At 44.7% G+C, this 20692-nt stretch overlaps 1 protein-coding gene across 1 annotated transcript in view; it reads right to left on the bottom strand.

Moving 5' to 3' along the window:
* The window catches only part of ext1b (exostosin glycosyltransferase 1b), a 313407-nt gene that overhangs the window by 16203 nt on the left and 276512 nt on the right, over positions 1 to 20692 (bottom strand). Inside the window, exon 7 of the mRNA XM_034161301.1 lies at positions 18907 to 19002. Coding sequence (XP_034017192.1) covers positions 18907 to 19002 — 96 coding nt within the window. The remainder of the gene's footprint in view (positions 1 to 18906; positions 19003 to 20692) is intronic.

The raw sequence follows: 20692 nt of genomic DNA, 5'->3' as shown, positions 1-20692 counted from the left end.
GTCGGCCATCCGGGCATTTAACCTCGAGGGGCGGAGTTTCTCGGTGAAAACATCGCCAAACTCAATACAAATACATGTAATTTGGTCACTTTTCAAAGGGGTCAGACTCATCAATAAAGTCAATTTAATGTACAAAGGTTCATTTTAGGTCAGCTTGGTGTATAAATCTCATCATTCCAGGCAATGATAGCTGTCAGCTGGCCGTTAGAAGCAAGTTATAGACAATAAAAAACAGCTAATTTCAATAAAAACATACAGCCCGAGCGTGTAATCACCGAGCGGCCAGTCATGGAAGCACAAATTCTCGCCTTCGGAATGGTCACTTTGCTGAAGTAACCTAGCGCCAACCTTGAGAATTAGCAGCGTTACCAAAAAATGTGAATATTCTTACTACTCATGAGTAAACCATGATTTTAGCATTTTAGTAACATCCATATAATAAATACTAACAAATACAGCACATTTGAAAGGCTTTTGTTTACATCACATGACCAGATGATAGATTGTAGTATAAATATACTCACTTGGTAAAATGCTCGTGATAGGATGCTAAATCACCACATCTGTCATAACAGCATCATTATATCACTGTTATATTATTACATGTCCAGTATTATTTACATTCCTATATATTGCGCGTTCGCTTTCCAAACTGTCTGCACATCTGCAAGCACTCAGACACATGTCTCCTCAATATGGCACATATTTACCATCCTCTATCCCACTGCAGAAATGTAATATTAAACAGCAGATCAAACCAAAGTCATGCAAGTGTTTGAATATTTCCTGGCCGCAGTGCGTGTGATGGTGGGAGTGCACCTGGTGGGTGGACGGAAAGATCAACATCTTGAGGACACTTAGAAGAAAGGTTTGTGTTTATGATAAAAGCCACAAGTTTGAGAAAACTGCACTTGTTCGCTGAACATGACAGTGTTGTAAACTGGATATTTGGTTTAACACAAACAACCTCACACACACACACACAAAAGAAATGGCTCACAAATACGTCATTGTATCCAAAACAGTGCAGAACCATTAACACTCAGAAAACAATGTAATTTCTGTTCCTTTAGAATACAAGTTCATTGAAAACATCACCTCCAGGAAGAAAGGGATAAAACAATTTATTTTACACTGAAAAGCAGCCAGTTGACTTTGTTTCTGTGAACACGTCATCTTGCTGCAGCTGTGTGACCCAAACACAACACACCCAGTGTGCAGCGTTCAAGCGCACCAGCATTACAAACTTGCGACATTAATCAATCAATCAATCAATTTTATTTATATAGCGCCAAATCACAACAAACAGTTGCCCCAAGGCGCTTTATATTGTAAGGCAAGGCCATACAATAATTACGTAAAAACCCCAACGGTCAAAACGACCCCCTGTGAGCAAGCACTTGGCGACAGTGGGAAGGAAAAACTCCCTTTTAACAGGAAGAAACCTCCAGCAGAACCAGGCTCAGGGAGGGGCAGTCTTCTGCTGGGACTGGTTGGGGCTGAGGGAGAGAACCAGGAAAAAGACATGCTGTGAAGGGGAGCAGAGATCAATCACTAATGATTAAATGCAGAGTGGTGCATACAGAGCAAAAAGAGAAAGAAACACTCAGTGCATCATGGGAACCCCCCAGCAGTCTAAGTCTATAGCAGCATAACTAAGGGATGGTTCAGGGTCACCTGATCCAGCCCTAACTATAAGCTTTAGCAAAAAGGAAAGTTTTAAGCCTAATCTTAAAAGTAGAGAGGGTGTCTGTCTCCCTAATCCGAATTGGGAGCTGGTTCCACAGGAGAGGAGCCTGAAAGCTGAAGGCTCTGCCTCCCATTCTACTCTTACAAACCCTAGGAACTACAAGTAAGCCTGCAGTCTGAGAGCGAAGCGCTCTATTGGGGTGATATGGTACTATGAGGTCCCTAAGATAAGATGGGACCTGATTATTCAAAACCTTATAAGTAAGAAGAAGAATTTTAAATTCTATTGTAGAATTAACAGGAAGCCAATGAAGAGAGGCCAATATGGGTGAGATATGCTCTCTCCTTCTAGTCCCCGTTAGTACTCTAGCTGCAGCATTTTGAATTAACTGAAGGCTTTTCAGGGAACTTTTAGGACAACCTGATAATAATGAATTACAATAGTCCAGCCTAGAGGAAATAAATGCATGAATTAGTTTTTCAGCATCACTCTGAGACAAGACCTTTCTAATTTTAGAGATATTGCGCAAATGCAAAAAAGCAGTCCTACATGTTTGTTTAATATGCGCAGTGAATGACATATCCTGATCAAAAATGACTCCAAGATTTCTCACAGTATTACTGGAGGTCAGGGTAATGCCATCCAGAGTAAGGATCTGGTTAGACACCATGTTTCTAAGATTTGTGGGGCCAAGTACAATAACTTCAGTTTTATCTGAGTTTAAAAGCAGGAAATTAGAGGTCATCCATGTCTTTATGTCTGTAAGACAATCCTGCAGTTTAGCTAATTGGTGTGTGTCCTCTGGCTTCATGGATAGATAAAGCTGGGTATCATCTGCGTAACAATGAAAATTTAAGCAATGCCGTCTAATAATACTGCCTAAGGGAAACATGTATAAAGTGAATAAAACTGGTCCTAGCACAGAACCTTGTGGAACTCCATAATTAACCTTAGTCTGTGAAGAAGATTCCCCATTTACATGAACAAATTGTAATCTATTAGATAAATATGATTCAAACCACCGCAGCGCAGTGCCTTTAATACCTATGGCATGCTCTAATCTCTGTAATAAAATTTTATGGTCAACAGTATCAAAAGCAGCACTGAGGTCTAACATAACAAGCATAGAGATGAGTCCACTGTCTGAGGCCATAAGAAGATCATTTGTAACCTTCACTAATGCTGTTTCTGTACTATGATGAATTCTAAAACCTGACTGAAACTCTTCAAATAGACCATTCCTCTGCAGATGATCAGTTAGCTGTTTTACAACTACCCTTTCAAGAATTTTTGAGAGAAAAGGAAGGTTGGAGATTGGCCTATAATTAGCTAAGATAGCTGGGTCAAGTGATGGCTTTTTAAGTAATGGTTTAATTACTGCCACCTTAAAAGCCTGTGGTACATAGCCAACTAATAAAGATAGATTGATCATATTTAAGATCGAAGCATTAAATAATGGTAGGGCTTCCTTGAGCAGCCTGGTAGGAATGGGGTCTAATAGACATGTTGATGGTTTGGATGAAGTAACTAATGAAAATAACTCAGACAGAACAATCTGAGAGAAAGAGTCTAACCAAATACCGGCATCACTGAAAGCAGCCAAAGATAACGATACGTCTTTGGGATGGTTATGAGTAATTTTTTCTCTAATAGTTAAAATTTTATTAGCAAAGAAAGTCATGAAGTCATTACTAGTTAAAGTTAAAGGAATACTCGGCTCAATAGAGCTCTGACTCTTTGTCAGCCTGGCTACAGTGCTGAAAAGAAACCTGGGGTTGTTCTTATTTTCTTCAATTAGTGATGAGTAGTAAGATGTCCTAGCTTTACGGAGGGCTTTTTTATAGAGCAACAGACTCTTTTTCCAGGCTAAGTGAAGATCTTCTAAATTAGTGAGATGCCATTTCCTCTCCAACTTACGGGTTATCTGCTTTAAGCTGGGAGTTTGTGAGTTATACCACGGAGTCAGGCACTTCTGATTTAAAGCTCTCTTTTTCAGAGGAGCTACAGCATCCAAAGTTGTCTTTAATGAGGATGTAAAACTACTGACGAGATACTCTATCTCACTTACAGAGTTTAGGTAGCTACTCTGCACTGTGTTGGTATATGGCATTAGAGAACATAAAGAAGGAATCATATCCTTAAACCTAGTTACAGCGCTTTCTGAAAGACTTCTAGTGTAATGAAACTTATTCCCCACTGCTGGGTAGTCCATCAGAGTAAATGTAAATGTTATTAAGAAATGATCAGACAGAAGGGAGTTTTCAGGGAATACTGTTAAGTCTTCAATTTCCATACCATAAGTCAGAACAAGATCTAAGATATGATTAAAGTGGTGGGTGGACTCATTTACATTTTGAGCAAAGCCAATTGAGTCTAATAATAGATTAAATGCAGTGTTGAGGCTGTCATTCTCAGCATCTGTGTGGATGTTAAAATCGCCCACTATAATTATTTTATCTGAGCTAAGCACTAAGTCAGACAAAAGGTCTGAAAATTCACAGAGAAACTCACAGTAACGACCAGGAGGACGATAGATAACAACAAATAAAACTGTTTTCAAATGAATTAAAGCTCTGTCTGGGTTTTTGATTAATTAATAAGCTGGAATGGAAGATTGCTGCTAATCCTCCGCCTCGGCCCGTGCTACGAGCATTCTGGCAGTTAGTGTGACTCGGGGGTGTTGACTCATTTAACTAACATATTCATCCTGCTGTAACCAGGTTTCTGTAAGGCAGAATAAATTAATATGTTGATCAATTATTATATCATTTACTAACAGGGACTTAGAAGAGAGAGACCTAATGTTTAATAGACCACATTTAACTGTTTTAGTCTGTGGTGCAGTTGAAGGTGCTATATTATTTTTTCTTTTTGAATTTTTATGCTTAAATAGATTTTTGCTGGTTATTGGTGGTCTGGGAGCAGGCACCGTCTCTACGGGGATGGGGTAATGAGGGAATGGCAGGGGGAGAGAAGCTGCAGAGAGGTGTGTAAGACTACAACTCTGCTTCCTGGTCCCAACCCTGGATAGTCACGGTTTGGAGGATTTAAGAAAATTGGCCAGATTTCTAGAAATGAGAGCTGCTCCATCCAAAGTGGGATGGATGCCGTCTCTCCTAACAAGACCAGGTTTTCCCCAGAAGCTTTGCCAATTATCTATGAAGCCCACCTCATTTTTTGGACACCACTCAGACAGCCAGCAATTCAAGGAGAACATGCGGCTAAACATGTCACTCCCGGTCCGATTGGGGAGGGGCCCAGAGAAAACTACAGAGTCCGACATTGTTTTTGCAAAGTTACGCACCGATTCAATGTTAATTTTAGTGACCTCCGAATGGCGTAACCGGGTGTCATTACTGCCGACGTGAATTACAATCTTACCAAATTTACGCTTAGCCTTAGCCAGCAGTTTCAAATTTCCTTCAATGTCACCTGCTCTGGCCCCCGGAAGACAATTGACTATGGTTGCTGGTGTCGCTAACTTCACATTTCTCAAAACAGAGTCGCCAATAACCAGAGTTTGATCCTCGGCGGGTGTGTTGCCGAGTGGGGAAAAACGGTTAGAAATGTGAACGGGTTGGCGGTGTACACGGGGCTTCTGTTTAGGGCTACGCTTCCTCCTCACAGTCACCCAGTCGGCCTGCTTTCCCGGCTGCTCAGGATCTGCCAGAGGGAAACTAATGGTGGCTAAGCTACCTTGGTCCGCACCGACTACAGGGGCCTGGCTAGCTGTAGAATTTTCCACGGTGCGGATCCGAGTCTCCAATTCGCCCAGCCTGGCCTCCAAAGCTACGAATAAGCTACACTTATTACAAGTACCATTACTGCTAAAGGAGGCCAAGGAATAACTAAACATTTCACACCCAGAGCAGAAAAGTGCGGGAGAGACAGGAGAAGCCACCATGCTAAACCGGCTAAGAGCTAGTAGCTGCGCTACACTAGCAGATTCCTAAAAACACACAAAGTGAATAATGTGTAAATAATTTAGAGGTGATTCAGCAGAGGGAGTGCTTTAGTTAAGGCACGTGAAGATTACACTGTGAAACAAATCGTTATCTAGGTAACTAGATCAATCTAACTGCGCAGATTAAACAGCTAACAGATACAGCAAAACACCGCTGTGCTCCGGAACAGGAAGTGATACAATACCGCAGTGAGAGCCAACCACCAGTAGAGGCAAGCAAGGTACTATTGTGATTTTTTAAAAATTTAATTTTACTTCATGTGTCGTGTTTGTTTGCAGTCAGGAAAAATATAACCCCAATTCCAATGAAGTTGGGACGTTGTGTGAAATGTAAATAAAAACAGAATAGCGCATTTCAAAAAAGCTGGGACGGGGCAACAAAATACTGGGAAAGTTGATGAATGCTCAAAGAACATCTGGTGAACAGGTTCATTGGAAACAGGTGAGAGTCATGAGTGGGTATAAAAGGAGCATCCCCAAAAGGCTCAGCCATTCACAAGCAAAGATGGGGCGAAGATCACCACTTTGTGAACAGCTGTGTGAAAAAATAGTCCAACAGTTTAAGAACAATGTTTCTCAATGTTCAATTGCAAGGAATTTAGGGATTCCATCATCTACAGTCCATAATCTAATCAGAAGATTCGGAGAATCTGCAGAACTTTCCACACGTAAGCGGCAAGGCCGAAAACCAAGATTGAATGCCCGTTACCTTCGGTCCCTCAGGTGGCACTGCATTAAAAACCAACATCATTATGTAAAGGATCTTACTGCATGGGCTCAGGAACACTTCAGAAAACCATTCTCAGTTAACACAGTTCATCGCTACATCAAGTGCAAGTTAAAACTCTACCATGCAAAGTGAAAGCCGTACATCAACAACATCCATAAACACCACTGCCTTCTCTGGGCCCGAGCTCATTTGACATGGACAGACGCAAAGTGGAAAAGTGTGCTGTGGTCTGATGAGTCCACATTTCAAATTGTTTTTGGAAATCATGGACATTGTGTCCTCTGGACAAAAGAGGAAAAAGACCATCCAGATTACCAGCGCAAAGTTCAAAAGCCAGCATCTGTGATGGTATGGGGGTGTGTTAGTGCCCATGGCATGGACAACTTACACATCTGTGATGGCACCATCAATGCTGAAAGGTACATCCAGGTTTTGGAGCAACACATGCTGCCATCCAAGCAACGTCTTTTTCAGGGAGGTCCCTGCTTGACAAGACAGTGCCAAGCCACATTCTGCACGTGTTACAACAGCGTGACTTCGTAGTAAAAGAGTGCAGGTACTAGACTGGCCTGCCTGCAGTCCTGACCTGTTGGCCAATGAAAATGTGTGGTGCATTATGAAGCGCAAAATACGACAACAGAGACCCCGGACTGTTGAACAACTGAAGTCGTACTTCAAGCAAGAATGGGAAAGAATTCCACCTACAAAGCTTCAATAATTAGTGTCCTCAGTTCCCAAACGCTTATTGAGTGTTGTTAGAAGGAAAGGTGATGTAACATGGTAAACATACCACTGTCACAGCTTTTTGAAACATGTTGCAGGCATCTATTTCAAAATGAGCGAATATTAGCACAAAAACAATAAAGTTTATCAATTTGAACATTAAATGTCTTGTCTTTGTGGTGTATTCAATTGAATATAGGTTGAAGAGGATTTGCAAATCATCGTATTCTGTTTTTATTTACATTTTACAAAACATCCTAACTTCATTGGAATTGGGGTTGTATACAAATAATCTATGGACAGTGACCTGACAGGACACAGTGACCTGAGAGCAGTGAAATGGTTTCTCTTGACGTCGTAATCACTTTAAACGCCACCTGTTTCTTTGTGATGTGTCTGAGAACCACATGTAAATCTAAAAGTGCCATTTTTATTCAGTACTTGATTTTTTATAACATGATTCAAATTGGAAAGTCTACTTTGTGGAGTCATTTTCCAGTTCATGTGAAAATGCAATGTTTATTTCAGATTACATTTTACTGCATCTCTGGCAGGGTCACGCTTTGCAATTTTTATAAAAGATTTTAATTTAATTTTGACAGTAACATACAATCTCAAAGAGGAAAATTAAAACACTTATTTTTCTTTTTGTGACTGTGTGTGTGTGTGTGTGTGTGTGTGGGGGGGGGGGATTTCCATTTTAATGTGTTCATACACAATGCATAAACAATGCAGCAAATCAAATGAAGCTTCAGCTTCACATATTGATTTGTTTGTAATACTGGCAGAACAACACTCATGTTCTGATTCATTCTGGAACCTGTCATGGCTTAGAGCCCCTTCACACATAGTATGAATAAGTACAACTCAGAGCAACTCACGGCGGAACAGCTCGTATGAGTGAACTGCGAAAACATCACGCCGACGGGCAGGCATGCACAATGCCGTTGCAATGGTTCGTGCGCACAGGAAAATAATGCGCAATGTGTAACCACACCGTGCAGCTGCTGTGAAGAAAAAAAAAATACATGCTGCAACAGTTTTGTGCATGTGGAAACAGTGCGAGCAGCTCCACCACATTGCGCTGCTGATGTAGAGAATAATAAATTAAAACCAGCTGTATAATTAGTGAATATCACTGGGTTGATATAAATAATACATAAAATGGGACTCAATACAGAACCCCGCCGTTAAATAACCCTGGTTAAAAAAAAAGCCACTCAGGGGATTCGATCCTGTAAGCTCTGATTACCAGACGGAAACTTTACCACTGCGCTACCATCGCTGGCCTGTAATCAGTGTGGACAAATGCCTGAAATCAACAAGGACATGGAGGAGATGCCGTGTGCAGCCGCTGCAGCCCGGCGCAAAGGCGAAAGGTGTTTTATATATTTCTATGTAAGGACAGCAGGCAGAGACACGCACCTCACTGAGGAATGTTGTAAGCTCATGTCCTTCCAAACACGGAACGTGTTCTCATGCTGGGACGTCCAGGAGCAGAGATCTTTACTGACTGAACTGAAGAAATTTCTCATCTCTGATTTTCTCATTTTACGTCATTCTTAAGTTAATTTTTTGCACTGAAAGATCGGGAAACTAAAATGAGATTATTTTGAGTTCCAACTTTCTACTTTTGTGATATATCGAATGTAGCATTAGGGAGGTCCCTGCTTATTTCAGCAAGACAAGGTCAGCAAAATGTGTGCACTGAGCCATCATCCAGCAGTCACTGTGCTGTGATCAGCTGATAGGCCCCTCCCTGTGCTGTGTGTGATCAGACCTCGCTGTCCGGCCCCCATGTGATCAGTTCTGTACATACATATAAGCATTTTATGCAAGTGTGCCCCACCCACTCCCCCCAACACATCTGGTGTGCCCGGGGGGGGGGGGGGGATACAAATAGCAGATAACTAAGGAAAAACACTTGGGTTACCACGGACTTAGAGGATGTTGGATTATTCATGATTCTTGAAAGCTGAGCATCACATCTCATTTTTATGGTCATTTTTGCACTTATTTGATGGGAAAGAACAGCATGACACTAACTGGATAGATAATATAGAGACATTCAGCAAAGGTGCACAAAATCGGGATTCAAACAGTCACCCAGCAGACAAGAGGCTGTGACATGTGCTTAAAGATGATCTGGATACAGATCTAGGATGTTTCTTTGGGCTGTGCTGAAAGCAAACCGCATTCAAAGAGTGGGAGGGGCTACCACATGGACATGCTTCTAATTCCAGAATTTGGAATTTAAAAACAGAAAAAAAGTTTGCCATTATGTTGATGATACCTCACATATAGTCAAACCATCAAAGAAGCAGCTACAGAGCAGCAACGACTGGTGATGCAACAGACAAATGTTGCACAATGCACAGCTTGTCCAATCACGGCCACAGAAGCTCATAACTCCTGTTAGCAGTCGTGACAGCAGATCAGTCATTTCCATCTCATCCTGTCCTCTGCTTCTTCCTCTGTCACGCCAACCACCTGCATGTCCTCCATCACCATATCCATAAACCTCCTCTTTGGCCTCCCTCTTCTCCTCCTGCCTGGTGGCTCCATCCTCAGCATCCTTCTCCCTATGTACCCTGGGTCTCTCCTCTATGTCCAAACCATCTCAGTGTCACCTCTCTGACTTTGTCTCCAAACCATTTTACCTGTGATGTCTCTCTGATTTGTTCAATCCTAATCCTGTCCATCCATGTCACTCCCAAAGAAAATCAAAAAAGACATATTATATTGTTAGATCATATCGGTGCTAATTCCTTATTTTATTATTTTATATTTGTTATCAAGTATTTGCTTTTGTTATCTGTATAGAAGTGCCTGGAACTTGGTTCAAAGTCTCAACAGAAGAGTTAAGTTTCACCCACATTACGCATGCTCAAGTTTCATATAAAGGGGGCTTCCCTCTTTCTGTGGGGAGCCAGTAAGATTAGGTTTGTGAGACTAAAACCCACCCACTGTATCGCCTACATTTTCTTGTATAACAACCCACTTGTTGGCCATGTTCGGGATCTTCAGAAGATGGAGTTCTGTGTGGGCTGGGTCTCTGGGGACCCGGGTCTGGTTTTCAGTGTAACTTTCAATAAATTCAAACTGAGGAATATATTGATTTTGTTCTTTGTAAGGGGCAGTATTACAATAAGAACCGGGAGAATTTAACAATATCATATCATGTATTCATTGTGTTACATTTACACCTAATACATTCCATTGTTTTGGATTTGATATTTTTATTTAGTTTGTCATGCTGTAGAGATTTGTTGTCACTGTAAGTTCTAAAGGTATAATTTTAAGACATTTTAAATATAGATCGCTCTCATTGTTTTCCCCAGACTGAACATAATAACAAAATTTAACAACAATGCCGAATGTTTTATGCTAGTGTGTTTTTCCAAGTGTTTTCCAGCAGGATTTGACAGGCAAAAGGCGATGGAAGCCCCACGAAGACAAATCATTTGACAAAAACTGGTGCAAATGAAGGGAAAAGTAAAGAGATGGAGAGAGACATTGAGAGAGACAAAATGTGAAGATGGTGTTTGTCATTCCCAGACAGTTTGTAACGTTAGAAGTGCAACACACTAGCCCGGGGCTTCCTGGTGCTCTCCAGGAATGTGAGCTCTTACAGCAGGAATCTGCCTGCAGCACTTCACCTCCTCTGCAAAGGACAGCAGAGAGAGAGGTGTGTGTGTGTGTGTGTGTGTGTGTGTGGGGGGGGGGGGGGTGTATATTATTAAACTCTGCTGGGAACTTGATTTCTGGCTGCTGCACCGGAGAGGACAGCAGAGAGGAGGCCAGAGCGAGGAAGAACTGAGACACCAACGGGGCGACGATATGTGAGGAGCAGAATGTGGAAAAAAAAAAATCAAAGGATTAAGTGGCTGAAAAATATCAGATGGGATGTGGAGAAAGAAGATGAGAGTGATAAGAAACGAGGAGAGGATCAGTGAGGGAGAGGGATGAAAAGTCTCAGTCGCCCTGTGGGAGAGAGGAACACAGCTCGGCTCGCCACGGTAAACACACAACTCGCCGCAACCACAGAAAACCACAAACACGCTGGCAGAACGCTAAACCCTCTCTGCTTGCACCGCCGCGCACACAGCCTTCCCACTGCCACTGACAGCTTGGAAGAAACCGCTCAGACCTACGGGGTGAGGCAAACCGTAACCCCGGCATCCCGCTGGGTGACTGACACCGACGTGACACATGCTTCCTCTGACCGGCGGGTGACGTTGAAGCATGGCATCGCTGTGTCCGAGTGTGACCTTTGACCTGTGTTAAAGCAGGCTACAGAGAAACACGGCGACCCCTTAAGCAGGGTCGAGCTGTCGGCGAAACAGCCTAATACGGCTGTCATAAAGATGTCACTCAGAGTCACCAGGAGCGCCAGACTACGTCTGGCTGCAGGCTTAATAAAAATAAATAAATAAATAAAAAAAAAGTTTTAAGTGTTTGTCAGTTATTAAAAAAATAAAGATAATGCAAAAAAAAAAAAAATACATTGAACAACTTATGGTGCATCCACATAATCTATATCCCAAAATATTACAAATGAATTTATTTCTCAACAGATTTTTTGTCACATTAGTCAGTTAATTAGATATTTTGTTATAATTAATTTTTAACTGACAAAAGTAGACAGGAAATACAGGAAAATAAACAAGCATTGCTGTGTGTATACCCATTAATGGCTCCTATCTTTCCCAATAATATACATTCGCCTCTCAGACACTTATTTTTTTAGTTCCATTAGGAAGCTTTAATTAAAACCTTTAATGGAATCAGTACAAATTTGAACTCATCAACTCTGAATTAAATATACAGCTGCTTTGCACACGTGCTGCACAAGCAGCAACTATTTTAATTATTTATCTGAGGATAATCTTTAATCAACAGATACTTGTTGGGGAAAGTGTAGTGACACGGACCCACAACAGGGGGTGCAAATGAACGTTCAATAGATGAGCCAAAATGTAACAATTTAATGTTGTGAATGTGCACAACGATGATACAGACAATCACAGAATCTGACAGCAGTCAATACACCAAGGTGACGTGTGGGCAGGCTCGAGGATAGAAGACGTCTGTCCTGATAAGAGCCGGAACCACACGATTTCCACCGCCACAGAACCCGGAGAATACTGGAGCCGCCAAGTCCCGAATTCCCAGGTAATCACCGTCCCCGACTGTCGGATGTGGTACTGCTGGCGAGGAGCACAAACAGTGACATGTGGGTGTGTGCACACACCCAGTAAGAAAAACAGAAGGTGGAAAGTCACCTCCACCTCTAATCACACACACGTGCAGCTCCTGTCAACCACTTATCTGGTTGGGGGGTGAAGCGAAGCCGTCGCTGATCACACCAAACGCCAATCCCACAGATAAGGAAACACTTACAGGAAAACGGCTGCAAAGAAGTTCAGACTGTCAATGTTTTCAGTTTAGCAGAGAATTACCTTCACAGGTAGATGATATCTCGGCAGCGAGGTGGAGATGACATCCGGCTTTTATGGAGTGATGTAATGATGGGTGACAGCTGTCATGAGTTGATGTGTGACAGCTGTCACTCCCGGTTGTGTCCGTGGTGGCAGCGCCCTCTCGTGCCTGAAGCCCGCACTTCAGGCAGGGCGCCCTCTGGTGGTGGGCCAGCAGTACCTCCTCTTCTGGCAGCCCACACAACAGGACCCCCCCCTCAACGGGCGCCTCCTGGCGCCCGACCAGGCTTGTCCGGGTGACGTCGGTAGAAGTTGGCCAGGAGGTCCGGGTCCAGGATGAAGCTCCTCTTCACCCAGGAGCGTTCTTCAGGTCCATACCCCTCCCAGTCCACCAGATACTGAAACCCCCAGCCCTTCCGACGGACATCCAGGAGCCTGCGAACCGTCCATGCAGGCTCCCCATCGATGATCTGGGCAGGAGGCGGCGCCGGTCCGGGAGCACAGAGGGGTGAGGTGTGGTATGGCTTGATCCGGGAAACATGAAAAACCGGGTGGATCCGCAGTGAAGCTCCAGCTCCCAGCTTCACTGCGGCCGGACTGAGGACTTTGCGGATCTTGAATGGACCAATATACCTGTCCTTGAGTTTGGGTGAGTCCACTTGGAGGGGGATGTCCTTCGTTGAAAGCCACACCTCCTGCCCGGGCTGGTAAGCAGGGGCCGGGGAACGCCGGCGGTCTGCATGGGCCTTAGCCCTCGTCCGGGCCTTCAACAAGGCAGAACGGGCGGTGCGCCACACACGACGGCATCTTCACAGGTGGGCCTGGACTGAGGGCACACCGACCTCTCCCTCCACCACGGGGAACAATGGGGGCTGGTACCCCAGACACACCTCAAATGGGGAGAGGCCGGTGGCAGAGGACACCTGGCTGTTATGGCCGTACTCGATCCAGGCCAGATGGTGACTCCAGGTCGACGGGTGCGCGGATGTAACACAGCGGAGGGCCTGTTCAAGTTCTTGGTTGGCCCGCTCTGCCTGTCCATTCGTCTGAGGGTGATACCCGGACGAGAGGCTCACGTTGGCCCCCAGTTCTGTCACGGTCCTACGCACCCCTGGATGACAGGAGAGCTTGGACCCGTGACAGAAGTCCAAGACTGCAGCTCTGGCCTCTGGTGGGACGTATAAACGGTTCTTTGGTCCAGTTCCGGGGTCCGGGCTCCGTGCCAGGGCCTCCCGGACGGTCTTCTCCACGTCCCAGGTGAGGGTGGCCACGATAGTGGACTCCGGAATGATGGGCTCCGGTGGATCCGACAGCTCAGTCTTGACCTCATCTTCATGCACCCGGGACAAGGCATCCGATCTCTGGTTCTTGGTCCCGGGGCGGTAGGTGATTCGGAAGTCAAAACGCGCGAAGAACAGTGACCAGCGGGTTTGCTTGGGGTTCAGCCGCTTGGCGGTCCTGATATACTCCAGGTTCCGATGGTCAGTGAAAACCGTGAACGGCACAGACGCTCCCTCCAACTGTATCTCCACTCCTCAAGAGCCTCTTTCACCGCAAGGAGTTCTCGATTGCTGACATCATAGTTCCGTTCAGCTGGGGTCAACCTGCGAGAAAAGTAGGCACACGGGTGAAGAACCTTATCGGTCTCTCCGCTCTGGGATAGCACGGCTCCTATCCCTGAGTCAGATGCGTCCACTTCAACCACGAACTGGCGGCTAGGGTCGGGCTGCACCAGAACTGGTGCAGACGAGAACCGGCGTTTCAACTCCTTGAACGCGGCTTCGCACCGATCCGACTAGGTGAAGGGGACTTTTGGAGAGGTCAGGGCTGTCAGGGGGCTAACTACCTGACTGTAGCCCTTAATGAACCTCCTGTAGAAATTTGCGAAGCCGAGGAACTGTTGCAGCTTCCTACGGCTTGTTGGTTGGGGCCAATCTCTCACCGCCGCAACCTTGGCTGGATCAGCGGCGACGGAGTTGGAGGAGATGATGAACCCCAGGAAGGACAAAGAGGTGCGGTGAAACTCACACTTCTCACCCTTCACAAACAGCCGGTTCTCCAACAACCGCTGCAGGACCTGACATACATGCTGGACATGAGTCTCAGGGTCCGGGGAAAAGATGAGTATGTCATCCAGATATACGAAGACGAATCGGTGCAGGAAGACCCGCAAGACGTCATTAACCAAAGCTTGGAACGTCGCGGGGGCGTTAGTGAGGCCGAACGGCATGACCAGGTACTCAAAATGACCTAATGGGGTGTTGAATGCCGTCTTCCATTCGTCTCCCTTCCGGATCCGAACCAGGTGGTACGCATTCCTGAGGTCCAGTTTGGTGAAAATTTGGGCTCCATGCAGGGGCGTGAACACTGAATCCAACAGGGGTAAAGGGTATCGATTACGAACCGTTATGTCGTTCAGCCCCCTGTAATCAATGCATGGACGGAGTCCGCCATCTTTCTTGCCCACAAAAAAGAAACCTGCACCCATCGGGGAGGTGGAATTCCGGATCAACCCGGCAGCTAATGAGTCCCGGATGTAGGTCTCCATTGATTCGCGCTCGGGACGTGAGAGATTGTACAGCCTGCTGGACGGGAACTCAACGCACGGGACCAAATCAATGGCACAATCGTACGGCTGGTGCGGGGGAAGGGTGAGCGCCAGATCCTTGCTGAAGACATCAGCAAGATCGTGGTACTCAACCGGCACCGCCGTCAGATTGGGAGGGACTTTAACCTCCTCATTAGCGTTTACACCGGGAGGAACCAAGGATCCTAAACAATTCTGGTGGCAGGTTTCGCTCCACTGAGCCACAACCCCAGACGGTCAATCAATCCGGGGATTGTGTTTAATCATCCATGGGAAGCCCAAAATCACACGGGAGGTAGAAGGAGTTACAAAAAACTCAATCTCCTCCCGGTGATTCCCAGACACTACCAGGGTTACAGGTAGTGTCTTGTGTGTGATAAAAGGGAGAAGAGTGCCATCTAGTGCTCGCACCTTCACTGGCGAAGAAAGCGCCACCAGAGGGAGCCCTACCTCCCTTGCCCATCTGCTATCCAGCAGATTCCCTTCTGACCCCGTGTCCACCAGTGCTGGGGCTTGAAGGGTTAAATTCCCGCTCAGGATTGTAACTGGGAGTCGTGTTGAAAGATGTGTATGACCCACGTGAATGTTTTGACCCCCCCTCAGCCCAGTCTCTAAGGGCGGGCGTTTGTGTTTTGACTGTTTGGGGCAGACTCTCTGCTGATGCTCACTCGAGCCGCAGACAAAGCACTCCCCGCGGATCAGCCTCCTCTGTCTGAATGTGGCCCTGCTCATGTCCCTAGCATCGTCAGCAGGGGGAGCTGTAGCCACACGGAGCGCTGTGGCTGTGGAGCGTGGGGAAGACGGCTCTCTTTCGGACCCGGGAGGAAGAGGGACGGCTTGTGCCTGACCACGCCCTTTGCCTCGCTCCCGTCGGCGTTCTTCTAACCGATTGTCCAATCGTATAACCAAATCGATAAGCTCAGCCAAATCCCGCGGTTCCTCCTTAGCCACCAGGTGCTCCTTCAGGATCGACGACAGTCCGTTTATGAAGGCGGCGTGGAGCGCAGTCATATTCCAGCCGGATCTCGCAGCCGTGATGCGGAAGTCGACTGCATATTCGGCTGCGCTCCGGCGCCCCTGTCTCATTGACAGCAGCATGGTAGACGCGGTTTCGCCTCTGTTGGGGTGATCAAAAACAGTTCTGAGCTCCCTCACAAACCCAGTATAAGAGGCAAGGAGCTGTGAACTTTGTTCCCAAAGCGCTGTAGCCCAAGCGCGTGCCTTACCTCGAAACAAATTAATCACGTAAGCCACCTTACTGGCGTCAGACGCGTACATCACGGGACGCTGTGCAAAGACGAGCGAACACTGCATAAGAAAGTCCGCGCACGTCTCCACACAACCTCTGTACGGCTCTGGGGGACTTATGTATGCTTCAGGGGATGGTGGGGGGGGTCGTTGATTGACCAGTGGAATGTCTGTATTCGGCACCGGGTCGGCAGGAGGAGGAGCTGCAGCAGCGCCCTGAGCGCGCGCTTCCACCTGCGCGGTGAGAGCCTCCATCCTGCGATTAAGGATGAGGTTTTGCTCGGTCATCAGGTCCATCCGAGCGGTAAAGGCGGTGAGGATGTGCTGCAACTCACCAATCACGCCTCCAGCTGACGCCTGTGCACCCTGCTCTTCCATTGGCTGTCCAACAGATGGTTGACGCCCCTCGGGATCCATGACGTTGGCTGAGATATCCTGTTGGGGAAAGTGTAGTGACACGGACCCACAACAGGGGGCGCAAATGAATGGTCAATAGATGAGCCAAAAGGTAACAATTTAATGTTGTGAATGTGCACAACGATGATACAGACAATCACAGAATCTGACAGCAGTCAATACACCAAGGTGACGTGTGGGCAGGCTCGAGGATAGAAGACATCTGTCCTGATAAGAGCCGGAACCACACGATTTCCACCGCCACAGAACCCGGAGAATACTGGAGCCGCCAAGTCCCGAATTCCCAGGTGATCACTGTCCCCGACTGTCGGATCTGGTACTGCTGGCGAGGAGCACAAACAGTGAGATGTGGGTGTGTGCACACACCCAGTAACAAAAACAGTCAGAAGGTGGAAAGTCACCTCCACCTCTAATCACACACACGTGCAGCTCCTGTCAACCACTTATCTGGTTGGGGGGTGAAGCGAAGCCGTCTCTGATCACACCAAACGCCAATCCCACCAAACGCCAATCCCACAGATAAGGAAACACTTACAGGAAAACGGCTGCAAAGAAGTTCAGACTGTTAGTCAATGTTTTCAGTTTAGCAGAGAATTACCTTCACAGGTAGATGATATCTCGGCAGCGAGGTGGAGATGACATCTGGCTTTTATGGAGTGATGAAATGATGGGTGACAGCTGTCATGAGTTGATGTGTGACAGCTGTCACTCCCTGTTGTGTACGTGGCGGCAGCGCCCTCTCGTGCCTGAAGCCCGCACTTCAGGCAGGACGCCCTCTGGTGGTGGGCCAGCAGTACCTCCTCTTCTGGCGGCTCACACAACACTACTCACAACAAGAGGCACTTGAATTGCATCATGTCCCTCTATGTTTAGGCACCAAAGAAATATGTGTTTAATTAAAATATCTAGAGTCCTGTTCAGGAACTCAGGCACTACAAAGTGCATGAGCTGGTGCATCCTCAGTGTCAGTCACAAGGACAGAAAAATGAGGAAAGTCACATCAGGAAGAAGACAGGGTGTAAATCGTGTCAAATCAAATATGCAGATCACAAATCCAATTTTCATTTTTCAGAGTGATGAGTGTGAAGCTGGAAAGTGAATAGGTGAATGTCATCCACACATATGCCCCACAACTGGGGTGTGAAAAGAATATGTTAAAAACCCATGTAAATAGTATCCAGCTGTGACACAGTCACCATTCGGTGCGCTGAATCACACTTAAACAGAATTTTTAGTTTTGCAAATGCCTTTTTTTTAAAATGAAAAACAAATGACATATTTCCAAATACATTTATTTGTTTTTTTGTTTACAAATAACCAACTAACTTGTGATGAGGAGGCTCATTTTCCCATAATGCCATTTGGCATGTGTGAGTTTTAATGCTCAAACCTTCAGAATTAGTGCATTAATTTAAAACTAAAAGATATTTGTGATATTTTCAATTTGTAAAAATGAGTTGACGTTAAAATCAATGAAATGGCCGGAATTCGTTCGGTTTTTAAATCAAACCATAAGTCAAGCCTGCTTTGCTTTTTATGCCTTTTGCCACATGTCTGGGGCACTCTATGTTGAATGTAAATTACTTTTTTTTTCTTAGTAGTAGCCAGGCAGGTTCCTTTTGCTGAGGTCAAGTTGAGCTCAGCTCCTCACAGCTGCCTGACTGCTGCAAAACATATAACAGATAGGAACTAATATGTGATTTTTAGGGTTTACAAACGTTTTTGACTGTTTGGCTTTACTTACTATGCCAGCGAAAAAACGTTAGCGGACTAAAAGTTAGCAAAACTAAAAGAAAGCTAATAGGTCCGCTGATGGTTTTCGAACTTAACTGAAAATCGAATTCGCTAACAAAAAGTTAGCTTCGCTAATTAGCGGTTAGCAGATTAGTGGAACTGTGCCCACCACTGGGATGAACACAAAAGACCACCCCTCATCCTCATTATGCAAAAATATGCACCAAACAACAGTAAAACCAGCTCATCTGCACCAAGGGAGAGTGCAGGCGGAAACTACCAATAATGGGCGTAGGACGTTTTTGTCTTCCATAAATGTCATTATTTTTTATACCTATCAAATAGTAAACAGCATGACACAGCTAGTCTCACCTTATTTTCTCCTTCGATGACGATGACGGGCACTGAGGTGGCAGGCCAGCGGTGTTTGGCAGGCAGAGGTTTGTCACAGTTCCACAGGACAATGATCTAAGCGGGGAGTGAAAAAAAAATCTTATTTTTAATGAGAGCTGCTGTCACATTGCTTTCACCTAATAATTAAGATTCATGTCATCATTTTCTGTCCAAACAACAAAACTGCCACCAGATCCAGCCAGTGAAGACGTGACATTTACCTGCCCTGCAGCCGGTAAAATGTCACCTCATTATAGGTTGACTGAATGTTAAAGGACCAGAAGTGATAAAAGATTTCCAATTATAGCTCTAGAATGATTTGTAAAGTTCACATATTTATAAAAAAAAAAAATCAGATCGCGCCTGCTGGGCCACATCCTGTTATGACACGACGCTCAACACTCTGGTGACTGGAGGTCCGGGATAGATGACAGCAACGCCACATGCCAGCACCAGCTTGACTGACGTGCACAGATGGTTGCGTGTCCCTCGTTCCACATCGCCACTGGGGGCAGTGAAAAATTCAGTGAAAATTCAATCTCATAGATCTTCCCAGGGTCATGAGTGACCCTACATAACTTTGGATTATACTTGTCACACGGATTAGCTGATCCTTGCAAAATTCTATGAACAAATACAGGACAAATAGACTGACAAATTCATGGTAGGAAATGTTTTTCCGATTAAAATTAGAAAAATATTGCACAAAAATATACGCTCAGGGTCAAAAATGTCAAAAGTGACTCCACTCAGCCACTATGATCTTTTATATACATGTTTTTAGATTGACATCTCCATGTGTGTTCGTCAAAGTTTTAAACTAATCTCCCACTAATATTTCCTCTGAATATTGCTCCAAACTTAATTATTTTAACAAAGATTATGGATTTTAAAGGAAAAGAATAAATAATCTGCAGGAGTTCTCCATACTTCTTAATGTTCTGTGTTTTCTTATATTTGAATGCCTTTATTTAATTTCATGTACTGCTTCCAGTATGTTGTGTGTTTTTCATATTTGTGTTTCATATTGTAATAATGTTCTCACCTGCTGAACAATAATATTGTAGCTTCATTCCAGTTTAATCCCACTGAATTATAACTAATGCCACATATCTCATGAAGTAAAGGTTAAGAAATCACTTCACAAAAATTAAGCCAACCAGAGTCAGTAGAGTGCATACCCCTCAAACAAGTCAAACCAGACCTATGGCATCATCTACTGCTTTCTAAAAACTACATTTTATGTCTTATTTCATGAGAAGCGTATTGACTGGCCTCAGAACCCCGTGCTGGATTTACTACTTGCAACAGCTTGCAAAAGTATTCAGCCCCTTGGTATTTCACACATTTTAATTTGTTTATGGCTTTTCAAATACAAAAAGTAAATCAGGCTTCTCAATATAAAAATTTCCAAAATGATCTTCCTTTAACCCAAACTCAAAGCAAAATTCTACAATTTGCTATAAATTAATTAAAAATATAAAAGTGAAGATGAGTTTGGGTTAAAGGAAGATAATTTTAGAATTTTTTTTTTATATTGAGAAGCCTGATTTACTTTTTGTATTTGAAATGTCATAAACAAATTAAAATGTGTGGAATACCAAGGGGCTGAATACTTTTGCAAGGCACTGTATTTCATGAGAAACTGCCACAAAAAATAGACAAATTTGTTGCATTCTCACAATTTTGAGGAATGTGGACAAAAAAAAAAAAAAAAAAATCCTAAACAAAAATTTTATGAATTCTCCATAGGCCGTGGAAAAAG

The sequence above is a fragment of the Thalassophryne amazonica genome, chromosome 20 (genome assembly GCF_902500255.1).
Source record: "Thalassophryne amazonica chromosome 20, fThaAma1.1, whole genome shotgun sequence".
NCBI classification, from domain to species: Eukaryota; Metazoa; Chordata; class Actinopteri; order Batrachoidiformes; family Batrachoididae; genus Thalassophryne; species Thalassophryne amazonica.
The sequence above is the reverse complement of the archived record's forward strand: the minus strand, read 5'-3'. Positions and strand labels throughout refer to the sequence as shown.